The 16,305-nt window shown below is 51.0% G+C and overlaps 1 protein-coding gene across 1 annotated transcript in view; it reads left to right on the top strand.

Annotated features, from left to right (window-relative positions):
• TNKS (tankyrase) overlaps window positions 1-16,305 on the top strand; it is a 201,623-nt gene that overhangs the window by 179,924 nt on the left and 5,394 nt on the right. Inside the window, exons 22-27 of the mRNA XM_069104958.1 lie at window positions 995-1,189; window positions 2,006-2,103; window positions 5,609-5,683; window positions 6,965-7,070; window positions 12,983-13,169; window positions 13,958-14,114. Coding sequence (XP_068961059.1) covers window positions 995-1,189; window positions 2,006-2,103; window positions 5,609-5,683; window positions 6,965-7,070; window positions 12,983-13,169; window positions 13,958-14,114 — 818 coding nt within the window. The remainder of the gene's footprint in view (window positions 1-994; window positions 1,190-2,005; window positions 2,104-5,608; window positions 5,684-6,964; window positions 7,071-12,982; window positions 13,170-13,957; window positions 14,115-16,305) is intronic.

Here is a 16,305-nt window from a genome sequence, read left to right as displayed (position 1 = left end):
ATTAGTGTTGGATTCAGAGTCAGGAAGACCTAGATTTAAATCCAGCCTCAGACACAGCCGAGCCGTGTGACCTCTGTGCCTGCCAGGGCTCCGTTAGGAGAATCCCATGACTTGGCACGTGTGCCCTGCCCAGCATTACCCAGCTCCCTCACACCTTCCTGCCTGACTCCAGGCCCCTGAGCGGTCCTGCTGGTGGGTCCTGCCGGTGGGCCCTGGGCCCGCGCAGCATGTCAGAAAGCTCGCCAAGTTGGGGGTCAGGGCTCTCGAGTAGCCGCCGCCACCGCCTCTGGAAACAGTCCCTTATGGGGACTCCGAGGTCTGTTCTCCAACAAGTGTGCAGGAATATTAGTGCTTTTCTGATGCATGGTGCACTGGAAAGATCACTGGGTTTGGAGTCTGAGGACCAGGGTTCAGGTTCCGACTCTGCCACTTACAGCCTGTAGGACCTTGGGCCAATCCCTTCCCCGCTCCGGGCCTGAGTCCCCTTACCTCTAAAATGAAAGGACAAGATTGCATGACCTCGGAGGTGTCACCTTTCTAGTCCTAGCAACTGGATTCCAGGCCCCTGATTGACCCCATGGTACCGGGGGCAGGAAGCAGAGGGTGGGTCTGAGGGAAAGCATCGCTTGGGGGACTGCAGAGGGCCTCGGTTTAGGTTCTCATTCGACTGCGGGCTCCCTGTGTCTCTCCTCCCCACCCTCCGTTGCTGAAGTGAGGCCACTGGCCAGGAGGCCTAGCAAGGGCTCCTTCGGGATCTAAATGCTGTGATTCTGCTGCTGTGTGTCACTACCCTGAGTGGAGAAGGAGAGGCTAGAGCTGGCCATTTCCCGGTGCCGGCTCATCCGTAGTGTCAGTACCAGGGGCTGAGGCCTGCAAGAAGGAGCCCCTGGGTCTGGGTCATCCTCAGGAGCCTTGTTCAGCTTCTCTCATTGTAGGGTCATATCATCCATGTTCTAGAGCCAGAAGGGACCTCAGAGGCCTCTTCATTTTACAGATGAGGAAACTGAGGCCCAGAGGGTGAAAGTGACTTACCCAAGGTCTACCAAGAAGTGGCAGAGCTGGGATTCGCACCCAGGTCCTTTGACTTCAAATCTAGCCCTCTTCCCATTACCTCATCCCGATCAGAGGAGTGAGTGTACCAGCCAGCTAGCTAGCGAAGGAGGAAGCAGCCCAGTTGGCAGCGTTTTCAGTGAGTACACGCCAAACGGAGAGAAAACACAGAAAACGGTCAGCTGTGCGAGGAGTGAGCAGGCCAGCCTGTCCCTGAGAGACAAGCGGCCAGAGGATACACACAGGCGTAACAAACGAATCCCCCAGCCCTGCCTGAGCAGCGGCTCCAAATTCCTGATGGTCAGGACCAAGCAATCCAGACCACCAGGAAGTGCCCTGTGCAGCCACGACATAAGCAGACGGTAGAAGATAGGAACGAGGCCTTCTCCTTCCATGCTGGCTCCATGTTCTGGAAAAGAACACAATAGATGCCCCCTGTAGGAAAGATTACGTACCCTTTGACCCGAGCCTCCACTGGTGGGATCAGGCCCCAGGGAAGGCAGTCCTGCTACCCAGAAGGTGGAAGGTGAGGGCACTGACCCACACCAGGAGGTCAGGGGGGCACAGGCAGAGCCGAGGCCATGTCCTGGGAGATGGCACAGGGGGCTCGCTCCCAGAAGGGCCTCCTGCAGAGGGAAACACAGCTTCCCTTCCTTGGGACTGGCCTTCAGTGGGGCCGTCCCTATGCTGAGCTGCATGATCAGACAGTTTCTCCTCACTTTACAAAATCAGACATCAGTAAATTGAACCCCGCTCCAGTGGAAGGCACGTGCTTTGTCCCACCTCGTCAGGGGCGCACACATTAGGCTGTTCGTAGCCTGAGTTTCCGTTCTGGGTGTTTGGGGTGTGGGTTGGGGTTTTGGAGTGTTTTTTATTGACATGTTGGGTTTTGCCTAAAAAACAAGTTCCAGTGATGTCGGAACAGTGACGGTCTCTGTTTCTTTTCCCTTTGTAGGCACCAATCCTTACTTGACTTTTCACTGTGTTAATCAGGGAACGATCCTGTTAGACCTTGCTCCGGACGACAAGGAGTATCAGTCAGTAGAAGAAGAGGTGATGTATTTCCAAGAATGTGCTAATGAGTCCATCTGCAAGCTTCTGGGCGCGGTGGCCCAGAGGACAGTGAATTGGGTGCCTGAAGTGCCCTAAAATAGCCTTTTCAGAAAATGGATGCTGAGAAAGAGAGGCCATGAGCAGGCCAGAGCGGCCCCGTGGGGAGGGCAGGGCTCCCCAGAGAAGCACCCACACCAGGGAGGGGAGAGACCCCAGAGGGGCCCGGGCTTTGTCGGAGCTCATTCTTCTGGACCTGTGCACATCACTTGTGTGAGAACTAACAGGCAGGAAATTACTCCTAGACCTCAGAACTCTTCCTCAGTAACACCAAGAGTCTTGAGTGAATGTAGTAGGGTCTGGCCGGTAGAGATGAGCTTGGTGGGGGCGTTAACTGCCCAGCTGAGTTAAGGCAGTGCTGATCAGAGCGGTGGAGTGTGGTTTGGAGAATGGCAGGATAAGCTGAGAGGCTCAAGCGGGTGAAAGGGTGTCAGGGTCCTAAACTTGGTCAGAGTCTGCCTCAAGGAAGCAGAGGCTTCAGAAGTGAGAGGTCAGGGGGTGCAATTGATGAGAAGAATGGAGAATGAAAGAAGGTCCCAAGGTGAAGGGGTGAACCGTCTTCCCCTCCACAGAGATAAGGAAGAATGGAAGGTGGGTGTGGGAGAAGCCCTAAGTGCCCTTGTGGACACATTGAGTTGGAGGTGCTAAGGGGACCTCCAGATAGAGGGTCAGCCCAGTGCTGAGGTGGGACTGTGGGCTCAAGAGACAGATTAGGATTGGAGAGATACACCTGGGAGTCATTTCCATAGAGAGAAAAATTGATAAGCCCACTGACCTCTTGAGATGGTGGGGGAGGACCCAGCACAGCCTCAGGGGCTGTCCACACTGGCCGTGGAGGCTGGCGTGCAGGCCGGAGGACCTCGAGGACAGAGCAGTGTGGGGAGGGCATTCAGAGCAGGGCTGCTTGCCTGGCACCCCTGTTGACCTCCATGGGTGGTAGGAGAGAAGAGGGAGCTGGCTCAAGGATGGCCAATGCTTTCAGAATAGATAAGAGGGGGGCGGCCAGGTAGCACAGCGAGTAAGAGCACTGGCCCCAGTGTCAGGATGACCTGGGTTCAAATCTGGCCTCAGACACTTAGCTAGCCCTGTGACCTTGGGCAAGTCGCTTAACCCCAATTACCCTGCCTTCCCTCCTCCAAAAAGGAAAAAAAAAATAGATAAGAGGGCAGTTCTAATTATGAGGACAAGGGAGAGGAAGAGTGTTCTATAGGGGGCTCAGGGAGAGAAGAGAAGGTCTGGAAGGTAAAGCCCCATTGAGGGCCTAGTGAGGTGGTGGTACCACAGTCTGTTCAGGGAAGACGCTGCCACTCCCAATGGAGGGCAGCAGCTGTTTGGCACTTTATGGGTTTGGAGGTACCTGGGACATGGGAGTGAAGGGGACTGGGAGGCTTGGAGTCTGCCCCAGGGTAGCATTTCCTTGAGTTGTTTAACCATGGGACCAGGTCTGTGAAGGGAAGATAGTCAGACCAGAGCAGGGGTGTTGTATGAGGGCAGAGAAAGAGAAAAGCCATTCTCGCCACGAAGGGCATTAGGAAGAGGGGAGTGGATTGGAGATTGTGGTCGAGGCCAGGGATGACCGAGGTAGAGTGGAAAGATCTGGCCGTAGGAATTAGGGGAGTCAGTGCTCTGGGAGCTTAGGGAAGACCAAGCCCCAGGGTGGGACTCACATGTATGCATACTTGTGGTTACATATGAGTGACTTGACTGTAGACCTGGGCTGGGACGAAGAGGAAGACAGGGAGCCGGGTTAGGATGCAGCTTGGGGGCTGGGGATTTGTACCATGTGGAGTCCATCTCAAGGCTGGCACAGTTGCCGAGTGGTTTCCACGGGACTGTCTTGTAGCGGCGCACAAGCTATGCCGGCTCTTCTGTTTTAGGGTCAGTAGGGATTGTTCCTGGTCATCAGGGAAAGAGGCTGAGAATATGGAATGCAGAGAAGGAAGGAGCCAAATGGAGAAACATTACTTTCCTGCCCAGGGAACACCATGTACTCGATTCAGACCATCTTAGGTTCAGCCAACAGCAAGGGAAGCTAGGAGAGTCTTGGCTTCCCATTGCATTATTTTGGGAAAAAACATCGCCGCCACTGGCCAAAGAGCCTTGAACAGATAGGCGGGCATGAAGATCCCTCCAATAACAGCCTGGCAGGAGGGATGGGAGTAGTCATGGCACGGGGCTGGGACGTGAAGCCAGGACCCTGCCCTGGGGCAGCCCATGTGGCAGTGCTCAGTGACCTCTGGCGCCCAGAACCAAAGGTCATAAAGAACACCTTTGGTGCGTGGTTTTAAAGCCCTCCAGGCACGTGGAGGGGAGGGGGTGTAGGAGGGGTTACCTCAGGATTCACCAGGTGCTTCTGAATGAGGTGCATCCTGGGGACTGTGGAGACCCTCGCTTCCCTCTTCCCTCTTACAAATCGACACTGAGCACTCCCATTGAGCCGTACTCTGTGTTTTTAAAAGGATTGGGAAAGTCCCAGCAGCCTCAGCCCGGCAGCGTTCTGTGCCAGCTTTTCCACCATGTGTTCAGTCTGGCAAGTCCAGTCCTTCCCACGGCTGGCATGTTTATGAACTCCAGAATAGGAGCGTATTCCTTGGGGGGGACAGGAGAAGCTGTGGTCTACCCAGTGAGTGGTAGGGTGGTGATTCTACCATCTGTGAGTGCTCCCCAGAGCCAGACTCTGGGGAAGCTACATTCAGAGGAGTCCAGCCAAAGCAATAGCTCCTCAAAGTCCTGTAGCTGTTTTCCTCAGGGCCCCACTCACTGGAAAAAGAGAATGAGGAATGTTACTAAATAACCACACACACGTGTACACTGGTGTACATGTACATACACATATGCACACGTGTACACGCACACACACACGTCATGGGCTTTTCTAAAAGCCCATTGACAGGCATGCAGTCTCTCTATGGGGGCCAGGCCACAAGAGGAATTCCACGAGGGGCTGGGAGTCCTGGGCCTTGCAGGCAGAGACCCTGGACAGGTCACACAGCAAAAATGATAGCGGGAATCTAGACGAAGATGGAAGCATTATGGTTTCTGGTGCTGGAGAGTCTTGGGGTCCGGCGTGGTTTGTATTCCTCCGTTTGACCTTTCTCTGTGGAGTCTTTATGAATGCGTGTGTGTCAGCAGAATGGTAGCAGTGTTTAAAATTCAAGCATCTCTCCAGTGACTGCTTGGTCCCTCCTCGCTTCCTTACTCCTGGCCTTAGTGAAGTATTGGCAGATGAATAAGAGCAGAAGAAGCCAAATGCTTCTGTGACACCGCAGAAAGCCGTAGGGTAGAAGTGAAATGTAGGAAGGGATGAGAGCAGGCCGGGCGGTCCGGGAGACGTCTTCATGCTTGGAGCTGGGGCACATAAGGAGTGACTGGTCTGGTCTCCCGTGGATCCTAACGGCCACCTCCTAGAGTTACTGGTCACTTTGGGCCATTTCATTCTTTTATACAGATGCAGAGTACAATCAGAGAGCACAGGGATGGAGGTAATGCTGGAGGGATCTTCAACCGATACAATGTCATCAGGGTAAGTTTGAGAAGATTGGCCCTTGATGATGCATTCCATGTGGCCCACCCCCTGGAACCAGGTGCCTTCTGGACACTAGACAGGGCCTCCCTCTGTGCCCCTATGGCTGGGAGGGCATGCAGACACCTTGGGAGCAGCAGTGCTCCCCCCAGGGTGACAGCGGCAGGGCTACGTGGGTGTCCCTCCTGACACATATGCAGGTTTGTACCAATGATGATGACAGGTGTAGAGGGAGGAGCTCAGGCAGGGAAGGCTCCCTTGACAATTCTGACTCTGGTTTCCTCTAATCTGCAGGATGAGACCATGTTTCCTATTCTATTTATAGAGGGAGGAATAGATAGAAGGTGCTTAAAAACTATGCGAAACAGGTTCCTCCCATTGGGTGGAAGCACCTTCCCTTCCTGCCCTCCTCGCCTGCCTGACTCGGGGGTGGCTGTGCTTCTGGCGGGTCCTTCCAGGCAGCATAGGCTCCAGGGGCAAGCCTGCTAAGAAAAGAAGCCCGAGGTATCTGCTGAGCGGCAGGCCAGTCTAGCACCATGGAGAGCGACTGTGACCAGCTTGGCTGCTGCTGGCGGAATGGGGGTGCAGGGAGGACCTCTCTCGTCTGTCTGTCTGTCTGTCTGTCTGTCTGTCTGTCTGTCTGTCTGTCTGTCTGTGTCTGCTGCCGCTTACATTAACAGTCTGAGCAGGTCCTTGAAGCAAGGAGGGTGTGCTGTCACCACAACCCAGCAGAGGCAGAGGGAGGAAAAGCTTCCTGGCCCAGTGGTGCAAAAGGGCAAGGGACTGCTGACCGCAGGGTGTTTGACAGGTTCCCCCCGCCTCCCTGGAGCTGTAGAAGCCCCATGGGAGGGCCCCTTGTCAAAGGCATGGGGGACCTCCAGAATGACACCCTAAAAGCCAGAGGGCCCGACCTGAGGAGGGATCTGGGCATGCAGAAACTGCCATGAGCAGGACCAAGTGTGGGCATTCCCTTCCACTGGCTCACATCACCTACAAAGCCATGGCTTCGTGGTCGGGGAGGACAAGGGAACTGCTTGAGACATATAGTGCAGTTATGACTTGTCACTGGTCATACAGCTAATAAGTGTCTGTGGTAGGATTTGTATCAGACTTACCAGGCCACACTTATGTGTTGACATAAAGATGTCTTTATTGGAACACAAATGATTCCACTACGTAGCAGAACGTTAGGCTAATTCCTCCTCTTTCTTCGTCTGACAGTGTCAGTTGGCAGCCATACTTGACTAATCGTCCATGCCTGATATTGTCTCACCGCTGCAGATTCAGAAGGTCGTGAACAAGAAATTACGGGAACGGTTCTGCCACAGACAGAAGGAGGTGTCGGAAGAGAACCACAACCATCACAATGAGCGCATGCTGTTCCACGGTGAGATCTTTGTCCGTCATGTGTGGGGATGTCCAATCCCCAGGAGCAAGGGGTTTGGAGCGGGGCAGCTGTGTGGTGTTTCCTACCAGCTCGGAGGGCAGGGAGAGGTCATGGAAAGGCCCTGGCGCCGGCACCTGAGTGGTGCGTGCAGGGAATCAGGCTCCATGCCAGCAGCACGGAAACCTTTGTGAGTTTCAAGGATACCTTGGCTGTCTGAGGAAGTGATGAGATGGATGAAATGCCTAAGAGAAAAGAGACAAGGTCACAAAGAAAGACAGTTCATTAAGACCCAAGCTCAGGGACCCCAGGTTAAGAACCCTGGATCTCAGTCAACAGATCAGTAAATATTTGGGCACTATACATTGTGGTTCTGTTAATTTTTACACAGAAACTGATTTGTGGTTTGGGCTTACATTTTTATCAGGGCTTTCCTAAGCTCCATAAAGAGTATCCTAGACTCAGAGCTAGAAGAAACCTCAGAGGCCATAGAGTCCACTCCCATCTTTTTGCTAAGTGGGAAACTGAGGCCCCAAAGCACTGCTTTGCCAAGGTCCCTTAGCTAGTAAGTGTGTGAAGTGAGACTTGAGCCGAGTGCCTGCGCTCAGGCCACACAGATGTGACTGGGGCTGTTGGCGCCCCAGCTCCTGGGCCCCAAGGCCCTCTCATCACCTTCGTCTCCTGGAGCCCGATTGTTATCCATGCACTTGCCTAGCCTTCCTCCAGGTCCTGGAGTCCCAGGCTAATACAGGTGCCGTTACTTCATCGTGCTTCACCCTGTTTTACATGACATCATCGGACACCTGCTCTGGTCCTGCAGTGTCCTGATGAAGTCTTCATGCCTCCCTCCATGCCGCAGCCTTTGGCTCACCTGCCTTGCTGTCCCAGTCACATTTTCAGATTCTTCACAAGTGGTGGCATTCCGTGTTGTCATTTAACTGGGAAAATATAGGGGTTGAAGAGGTGCTCTTTTGTTCTAGAAAGAAGTTTGGATGGGGCGGCCAGGTAGCACAGCAAGTAAGAGCACCGGCTCCAGTGTTGGGATGACCTGGGGATCGAATCCGGGCTCAGACACTGAGCACCCACCCAGAAATAACTGGCCGTGTAACCTTGAGCAGGTTACTTAACCCCAACTGCTTAAAAAAAAAAAAAAAGTCTTAGGGAGGTGAGAAAGTTTCAAAAATGCTAAATGAAAGGAACAATTGTTTAGGGGCAGCCAGGTGGCTCAGCGAGTAAGAGCACCAGCTCCAGTGTCAGGATGACCTGGATCAAATCCGGGCTCATATACTCAGCACCACACCCAGAAATAACTGGCCGTGTAACCTTGAGCAAGTTACTTAACCCCAATTGCTTTGAAAAAAAAAAAAGAAGAAGAAGCTTGGATGATTAATGAACTCTTCTAGGCTCAGCCCATCCCTACAGATTCTTTGTACCTGCCTGAGATAAGACACACTGGCAGACTCATCCACAGCCTTATTTACTGGCTGTCAGCTTTTGAGACCCCTTCAGCACATGGTAAACTGTTTAAACAGTTTAATGTAAACTCAGCTTCAAGTTGTTGAGCAGTTTAAGAAGTTCTGCGTCTAGGCCCTGCATGTTTGTTGGCCTGATCTACTTTTAATGGCAGTCACTCTGGACTCAGGTGTGATTAGCACAAAGTCAAGTGTCTGGAGAACTCTACCTTCTGTAAGGAATGATTCTTTTCTAAAATAAGTTTTCTTTTCAGTCAGCAAAAATCCCACCGAGCCCCAACTCCCACTTTGAGCAAGAAAGAAAAACAAAATTCCTGTTAATAAACATGTATTGTCAAGCAAAACAAGTACTATGTTGGCTATGTCCAAATACATACATACATAATGTATACATGCGTGTATATGTGCACATGCATACGTACATACCTACCTATACATTGGATGGATGGAAGGAACGAAAGAATGAATGAATGAATGAATGAACGAACGAACCCCCAACTCTGACTAGGAAGACTTGTTTCCTCACGAGTCCTTGAGAATAATGCTTGGTCATTGCACTCATCAGTCCCTGTTGACTTTACAGCATTATTGTCTTTGTGTAAAAGGTTCTCCTAGTTCTGTTCACTTGACTCTGCGTGATTTCTACAAGCTTATCAGAAACTGCCCTCCTAAGCAGTTGGGGTGAAGTGACTCGCCCAAGGTTACACAGCCAGTTCTTTGGTGTGGGTGCTCCAGGCCGGTGCTCTCACTCACTGCGCCACCTGGCCGCCCCCTCCCTATCATCTATCTCTTGGGTATTCTATCCCATACGCACCACTTTGTTCAGCCATTCCCCAACTGATGAACACACCCGTGTTTTCTCATTCTTTGCCACTGCAGAAAGAGCCACAGATATTTTTGTGCATACTTATGAGTTTGTTTTACTTTGCATCCTGCTTCTACTCATCCTCCCCATTCTCCCTTCAACTCCTGTTTCTCTGTTGAGTAAATATATTTCTGGGGATGGCCAGGTGGCGCAGTGAGTAAGAGCACTGGCTCCAGAGTCGGGATGACCTGGGATCGAATCTGGGCACCACACCCAGAAATAACTGGCCTTGTAACCTTGATCAAGTTACTTAATCTCAATTGCTTTAGAAATATATTTATTTCTGTACACAATTCTTTGTGCATTCTTCTCTCCTTTGACCAGTTCTATGAGAATGAGGTTCAGGTGCTAGCTGTCCTTCCCATCTTACTCCCCCTTCCATCCGTCCCCAGTTTGTCCACCATATTAAAATATAAGCAGTTTATCCTTGTTTAATCTCCTATGATTGTTTTGTTGCTTGTGACTGCTATGTTTGCACCTCAGTTTCTTTGCAACTCTGCTCATTTCATCAACAATGCTTAGAAGGATATTTATTTCATTAAACATTTATTTTTTCCCTGATGGAACTATACCCAGTTTTGCTGGTTAAGTTATTCCTGGTTATGAGCCTAGATCCTTTGCTTTCTGGAATATTGAATTCCAAGCTCTCCACTCTTTGAAGTAGTGACTGCTAGATCTTGCGAGATTGTAACTGCGATCTTTCTAGGAGTTTTTGTTTTAGGATTTCTTGAATCAGGTAGCTATTGGATTCTTTCTGTTTCTGTTTCTGCTCTTGTCTTTCTGGTTATAAGAAATCTAGGCAGTTTTCTTTGCTCATTTCTTGAATATGTCTTTACTATGTTTTTGATCCTGACCTTCAGGTAGTCCAGTGATTATAAACTCCTTGAGGGCAAGGACTGTCTTTTACCTCTTTTGGTATCCCTAGCATTTATACTGATAGATTGATTTTTTTTGTTTTTAAGCAATTGGGGTTAAGTAACTTGCTCAAGGTTACACGGCCAGTTATTTTGTGTGCGTGCCAAGTATCTGAGGCTGGAACCGATCCTGGCTCTTCCGACACCAGGGCCAGCGCTCTTACCCACTGCACTACCTGGCCGCCCAATAGATTGATTTTTTAAAAAAATATTTGCACTCAATCTGTTTTCCTCATCAGTTTTTTACTATGAGAGATGTCTTACATTTTCTTCTGTTTTCTTCAGTGTTTTGACTTTGCTTTAATATTTGTTTTCTCATGAAGTCATTAGCATCTGTTTGGTCTCTTCTCATTTTCAGGGAATTTATTTCTTAAGCAAAGTTTTGTATGTCTTATGTCATACTGTTAAATCCTTAATTAAATTCTTCCTTAACCTTCATTTCTTTAACTTTTTTTCCTCTAGAGTTATTTCATTATACAAACATTTTTATCTCTCTTTTAAAAAATGGCCCTTCATCTCTTGTAGGAATATAGTTGAAATTGTGCCCAAGCTGTATTTTTTATAAGGTTCTTCTTTCAGATGTTTTGAAGTCATTCTCTTCCTGGACTTGAGTCCTTGTCACCATAGTAGCTTTTTATGGTATTGGGTTTTGTCCTTTGGCGCTCATTCTTCCAGCCTACTTCCTGACTTGAGACTTTGTATCAGGGTTTGCTTCTGCATACTTTGGAGAGGAACGGGCCAGGGACAGCCACTCAGACAGGAGACCTGTAAGCGTTCAGTGCCCCCAAGGTGACGTCATCCAGGGCGAAGTCTGATCACTGTCCCCCTGGCTCAAGCTCAGCAAGTTCTCAAGCTGAGTTTGGGGTTACGTCTGTGGACTTGCCCTCTTTGGAGTTCCAGTCACTGTTGGCCAAAGTGACAGAACTGCAGCTCGAGCTGAGTCTCTGCCCCACTCCTGGGGTCATACAGCTGCTGCTTGCTTCTGGGCTTGCTCAGGATACAGCCACAGGCCAAAGACCATTCCTCACCCTGGAATGCCAGTCCTCGGTCCACCTTGGACCTGGAGTCTAGAGCTGGGGAAAGAGAAACGAGCCGCCAGCTGGAGTAGACACGTGTTCCTGCACACTGTACAAGTTTCAATCCTCTGCAGTAGATCTAGGCCCTCTTCTTGCGCTGATACACAACCTCTCCCTGCACTAGAATTGTCTGTGTGGTATGTTTCTGGCTAGACCTTGTCCCCAGTGCCCACAGACCTCCCTGTCTATCTTCCTTTCCCACCCTGGCCTGAAAAATTCGCTCACTGTCATTTTTTTTTCTTGGATTTCCCAATCAAGATTTGGGCTGGTGAAGGGGTGGCCAGGTAGCACAGCGAATAAGAGCACCGGCTTCAGTGTCAGAATGACCTGGAGATCGAATCCCGGGCTCAGACACTTAGCACCTGGCCGTGTAACCTTGAGCAAGTTACTTAACCCCAATTGCTTAGGGGCGGCCAGGTGGCTCAGCGAGTAAAAGCACCGGCTGCAGTGTTGTTGGGACGACCTGGAGATCGAATCCCGGGCTCGGACACTCAGCACCACACCCAGAAACACCTGGCCGTGTAACCTTGAGCAAGTTACTTAACCCCAATTGCTTAGGGGTGGCCAGGTGGCTCAGCGAGTAAGAGCACCGGCTGCAGTGTTGTTGGGACGACCTGGAGATCGAATCCCGGGCTCGGACACTCAGCACCACACCCAGAAACACCTGGCCGTGTAACCTTGAGCAAGTTACTTAACCCTGATTGCTTAAAAAAAAAAAAAAAAAGATTTGGGCTGGTGCATCTTCTAGATCTCTTTGGGGGCGTTTTGTCAGGAGAGCTCTCTGCCTTTCTTTCTACAGTCAGAGTCTGCACAAGGCATCCTCCGTGACAGTGCCAACCCCTTTCCCCAACCCACATTTCCCATTTGTATGCCTGACTTGGTATTAGTGAACAGCCAGTAGTTAAGCAAAATTTTGTCAGTAGTTGTATCTTTCAAGGAATCTGCATTTCTGGGAGGCCAATGAAGTGGGTGTTAGAGGTGATTCCATCCTTTCCCCAAAGGAAACAGTATTCAGTGGTCACTTGGTCGCTTCACCTTGTGTTACGTCTGGGAATCCACCATAAAAGTAATCACTTCTAATGGGCCAACTCCTATTGCTGACGAGAAGGTCTGAAAAGCAGACAGGATCTTCCACACCGAACCAGTACCTCCTCTAGCTGCACAGGAAGGGAGGATGAATTATGTTTCTCTGTCGCTTATCTCTCTGGCATTTTGCAACATTTAAATTACAAACTGGGCCATAGAAAAAGAAGTCACTCTAGGGCAATGACTTGTGTACTGGCCCATGGGCAGGATTGCCAGTCAGACTGTTTGTATTTTGGGAAGACGCACTCTAAGGTGTCTAAGATGGGCTGTAGGCTTTGTGAAATCTTGGTAACAACCTTCCTTGTCAAGCCCCCAAACGGCCTCGGTGGGAGAGGGTTTTCTCCCACGATTATAATCTCCACTAATAGGACATCTTACCAGGTAAGCCTGCCATTACACTTGTGGTAACTCACTGAGGCATGAAGTCGTCCAGCTGCCCAACTCAAGTATCCTGTCACCAATCCAGGCTCACAAAAGCTACTTTTGTCTCCCTCTCTTCCAGGCTCTCCTTTCATCAATGCCATTATCCACAAAGGCTTCGATGAGAGACATGCGTATATAGGGGGCATGTTTGGTGCTGGGATTTATTTTGCAGAGAATTCTTCCAAAAGTAACCAGTATGTTTATGGAATTGGAGGTGGTACTGGCTGTCCCACACACAAAGACAGGTCCTGTTACATCTGTCACAGGTGAGTGTCTGCTTTCATTGATTCCTAAGAGTCAGTGACTCTCTGAAAGGCTCTGCAGCCACCCAGGCAAGTACTGAACAAGGAGGGGGAAGTAGGGACGTCTTCTTGAGAAAAGATGCCATGAACCGGGGGAGGAGCTCTGGGCTTGGAAGCTGGCAGAGACCTGGGACCAGAGGCCAGTGCTAGCACTGTCTAAACCCTGGGCAGCTCACCTGTGCATGGGGCGATTATCCCTCTAATACCAACTCATAGAGTTATTGAAACACGTACACGAGACAGTCTGTGCGATCATTCAGTCAGCTAATGTGTGCAGCGCTGAAGGTACAGAGGAAGCAGCAGACAGGCCCTGCCTTCATGGAGCTCGGTCTGATGGAGGAGAAAGCAGGTGGACAGCTTTGTGCAAACCAGATTGAGACCGGAGAGGGAAAGCCCTGGTGTGCGGGGCCAGGAAAGGCTTCCTGCACACTTGGAGGAATCCAGGAGGGAGAGAGTTCTGAGCACGGAGCACAGCCGGAGAAGGGGGGGGGGACGGGCACTTACAGAGCACCTGCTGTGTGCTGGGCGCTGCCAGTGAAGGACTTGTTACAAGGATGATCTCAGCGGGTCTTGTGAGCTCGGTGTTATTATTGGCCCATTGGGCATTTGAGCAGAGACTGAGGAACAGAGGCTGTGACTCACCCAGGAACACAGAGCTGGGATGTGCCTGAGACCAGACTGGAAGTCATGCCACCATCTGCCTCCATGATAAAAATAAGTGATAAAACCACGTTCCGTTCTTTTTTCTACAGGCAAATGCTTTTCTGTCGAGTGACTCTCGGGAAATCCTTTCTCCAATTCAGCACCATGAAAATGGCCCACGCACCACCTGGCCATCACTCAGTTATTGGCAGACCTAGCGTCAATGGTCTTGCGTATGCGGAGTACGTGATCTACAGAGGGGAACAGGTACGTTGGGCAGCGCACCTTCCCATAGGACGGGCCTGAGGAGCTTGTTGGCATAGGGCACTAACTCCCTGGCGGTATTTCCGTGGCCTTGATCTTCCTATAATGTTTGTGCCCTTGGAAGCGTTCTCCAAAGAAGGGGCCCCCACGTTGCCAGAGGGGCCCAAGACAAAGTAAAGGTCAACTCCCTGGAGAATGGGGGTGTCTTAACAGTTCAGGTCCCAGAAGTGAGACTGGACACCAGGACTTGGTAGCCCTAAGACCAGCTCCCTTCCCACCACCCTGGGCTGCCTGTCGTCATCAGGCAGAGCCGTGGAGAGGAGACTCCTGAAAGGCACTCGGAGGTCACTAGCATTTGGAGTTCTGGCATGGTGGTCAAAGGGAGACCGAGTGACCTGTGCGGGGGTTGAGAAGGGTGGGCTTCTGCTCTCATGTGAGGCTGGAGCAAGGCTGAGGGTGGGTCAGCAGGAGCCAGGGCAGGGCTTGAGATTCATGGAACATCTGTCCATCCAGCTCTGTTGAAAAGGCAAAGAGGGTCCGACTTTATGTTAGAAATGTCTTGAAGAAGAATTAAAACCCACAGCATGAGAAGCTTTTGATCAAAGTCTCCCAAAGGAAGAAGCTGATCCATTGGGCCCCAGTCCCAGGCACCCACAGAGACTGTGTCTGGCAGAATTCAGGCCTGAGCTCCTGCTGGAGAAGAGATGGGTGCACAGGGTCTACACCAGGCTCTCGAGCAGGTCAGGACCCTTTATGCGCCCAGAAGTGTCTGCTGAGGACAGACTGAGCAGCTGAGCTGGACTGGCGTGTAAAGGCTCCTGGTGACAAGAAGCCAGCACTAAAGGGAGTCACCAAGGAACGGGTTCAGTGGAGCTCCACGTGCCTGAGCTTTCCATTGAAAGACTGAGGTGTTGAGCAGAGGTTAATGAAGTGCCCCTGCCTGGCCCCGGCTGCCTCAGGACTCTGATGGGCAGCAAGAGAGACCAAAAGAGGATTAACCAAGGCCCTGCCCTCAGGGAGCTGACACCGCCTCAGAAAGTGTGTGTGTGCAGATGGAGGGCATGAGAGTCTAGCACGAGGCTGAAGGGGAGGTCCCTCCCCAAGGGCACTGGCAGAGCTTTCTGAACAAAGCCGCATCTGGTCTAGACTTTGAAGGGAAGGTGTGCCTGGCAGCACCTGGCTACCTGGGGAACAGTGTGGGCAGAGGTCATGAAGGTGGCGTGGGGCGGTATCGAGGGAGAATCGCTTTGTGTTCGGGGGAGGGAGAAGGGTCATGCTCTCCATAAAACGAGGACATGTGGCGAGACTCCGAATGTGCCAGTGGAACATTGAGGTAGAGATGCCTAGCAGGCTGCAGGAGTTGTGGCGTTGGCGCTTAGAGGAGACGTGAGACCTGGAAGTCTAGATAGAAAGGATAGGTGATCATTGGAACCAATGGGACAGATGAAGAGTAGAGAAATTAGGACCCAGGGGCTGTTCTTAGACTCAGGGGTGGGAGATCAAAAAGAAAAAAGAAGCCAGCGAAGAAAGAGCTTCCAAAGAGGTAGGGGCCAAAGCATGAAAGTGGCCTGTCGGGGAAGTCGAGGAAGATGAGGACAGGATGGAGAAGCTGTTGGAACTATCGAGTAAGAGGTCATTGGCAATGGGGAGAGCAGGGATAGAAGCTGGATGAGATTGCGGGAGGCCGAGGAGGGAGAGGGTGGTTAGGAAGTGGGGGCAGATCATTCTTTCTAGAGATGCAGCCATGCTGTAAAACTGTGCGGACCCAAACTATTCCTCAAAGACGTCAGGGAAAGAGAAAGCAAACCCATGTACAGAAAACTTTGTGTGGGGCGGCTAGGTAGCGCAGTGAATAGGGCACTGGCCCTGGAGTCAAGAGGACCCAAATTCAAATCCAGTCACAGACATTTAACACTAGCCATGTGACCTTGAGTAAGACACTTAACCCCAATTGCCCTGCCTTCCCCCCTCCAAAAAGCAAAAAAGTAAAAGAAAATAAATAGTAAAAAAAAAGAAAAGAAAAGAAAACTTTGTGGTGGCAAATTATTGCAAGTGAGAGAATGCCTGTCTGCTGGGGAATGGCCTCTGAACATGACGGGATGACAAGGGGCGTACGCGAAGGGAATGAAGCAGAAGAAGGCTGTGCACATTGGCAGCACAGCTGTTAGGTGGTCGGCCGGGAAAGCCATCAGAA

Source organism: Petaurus breviceps, unplaced genomic scaffold (genome assembly GCF_028583685.1).
Source record: "Petaurus breviceps papuanus isolate PSGF00001 unplaced genomic scaffold, PetGlider_PUasm1.0 689, whole genome shotgun sequence".
In the NCBI taxonomy this organism is placed as follows: Eukaryota; Metazoa; Chordata; class Mammalia; order Diprotodontia; family Petauridae; genus Petaurus; species Petaurus breviceps.
Note: the sequence above shows the minus strand (reverse complement) of the source record. Positions and strands in the feature narration are given on the sequence as shown.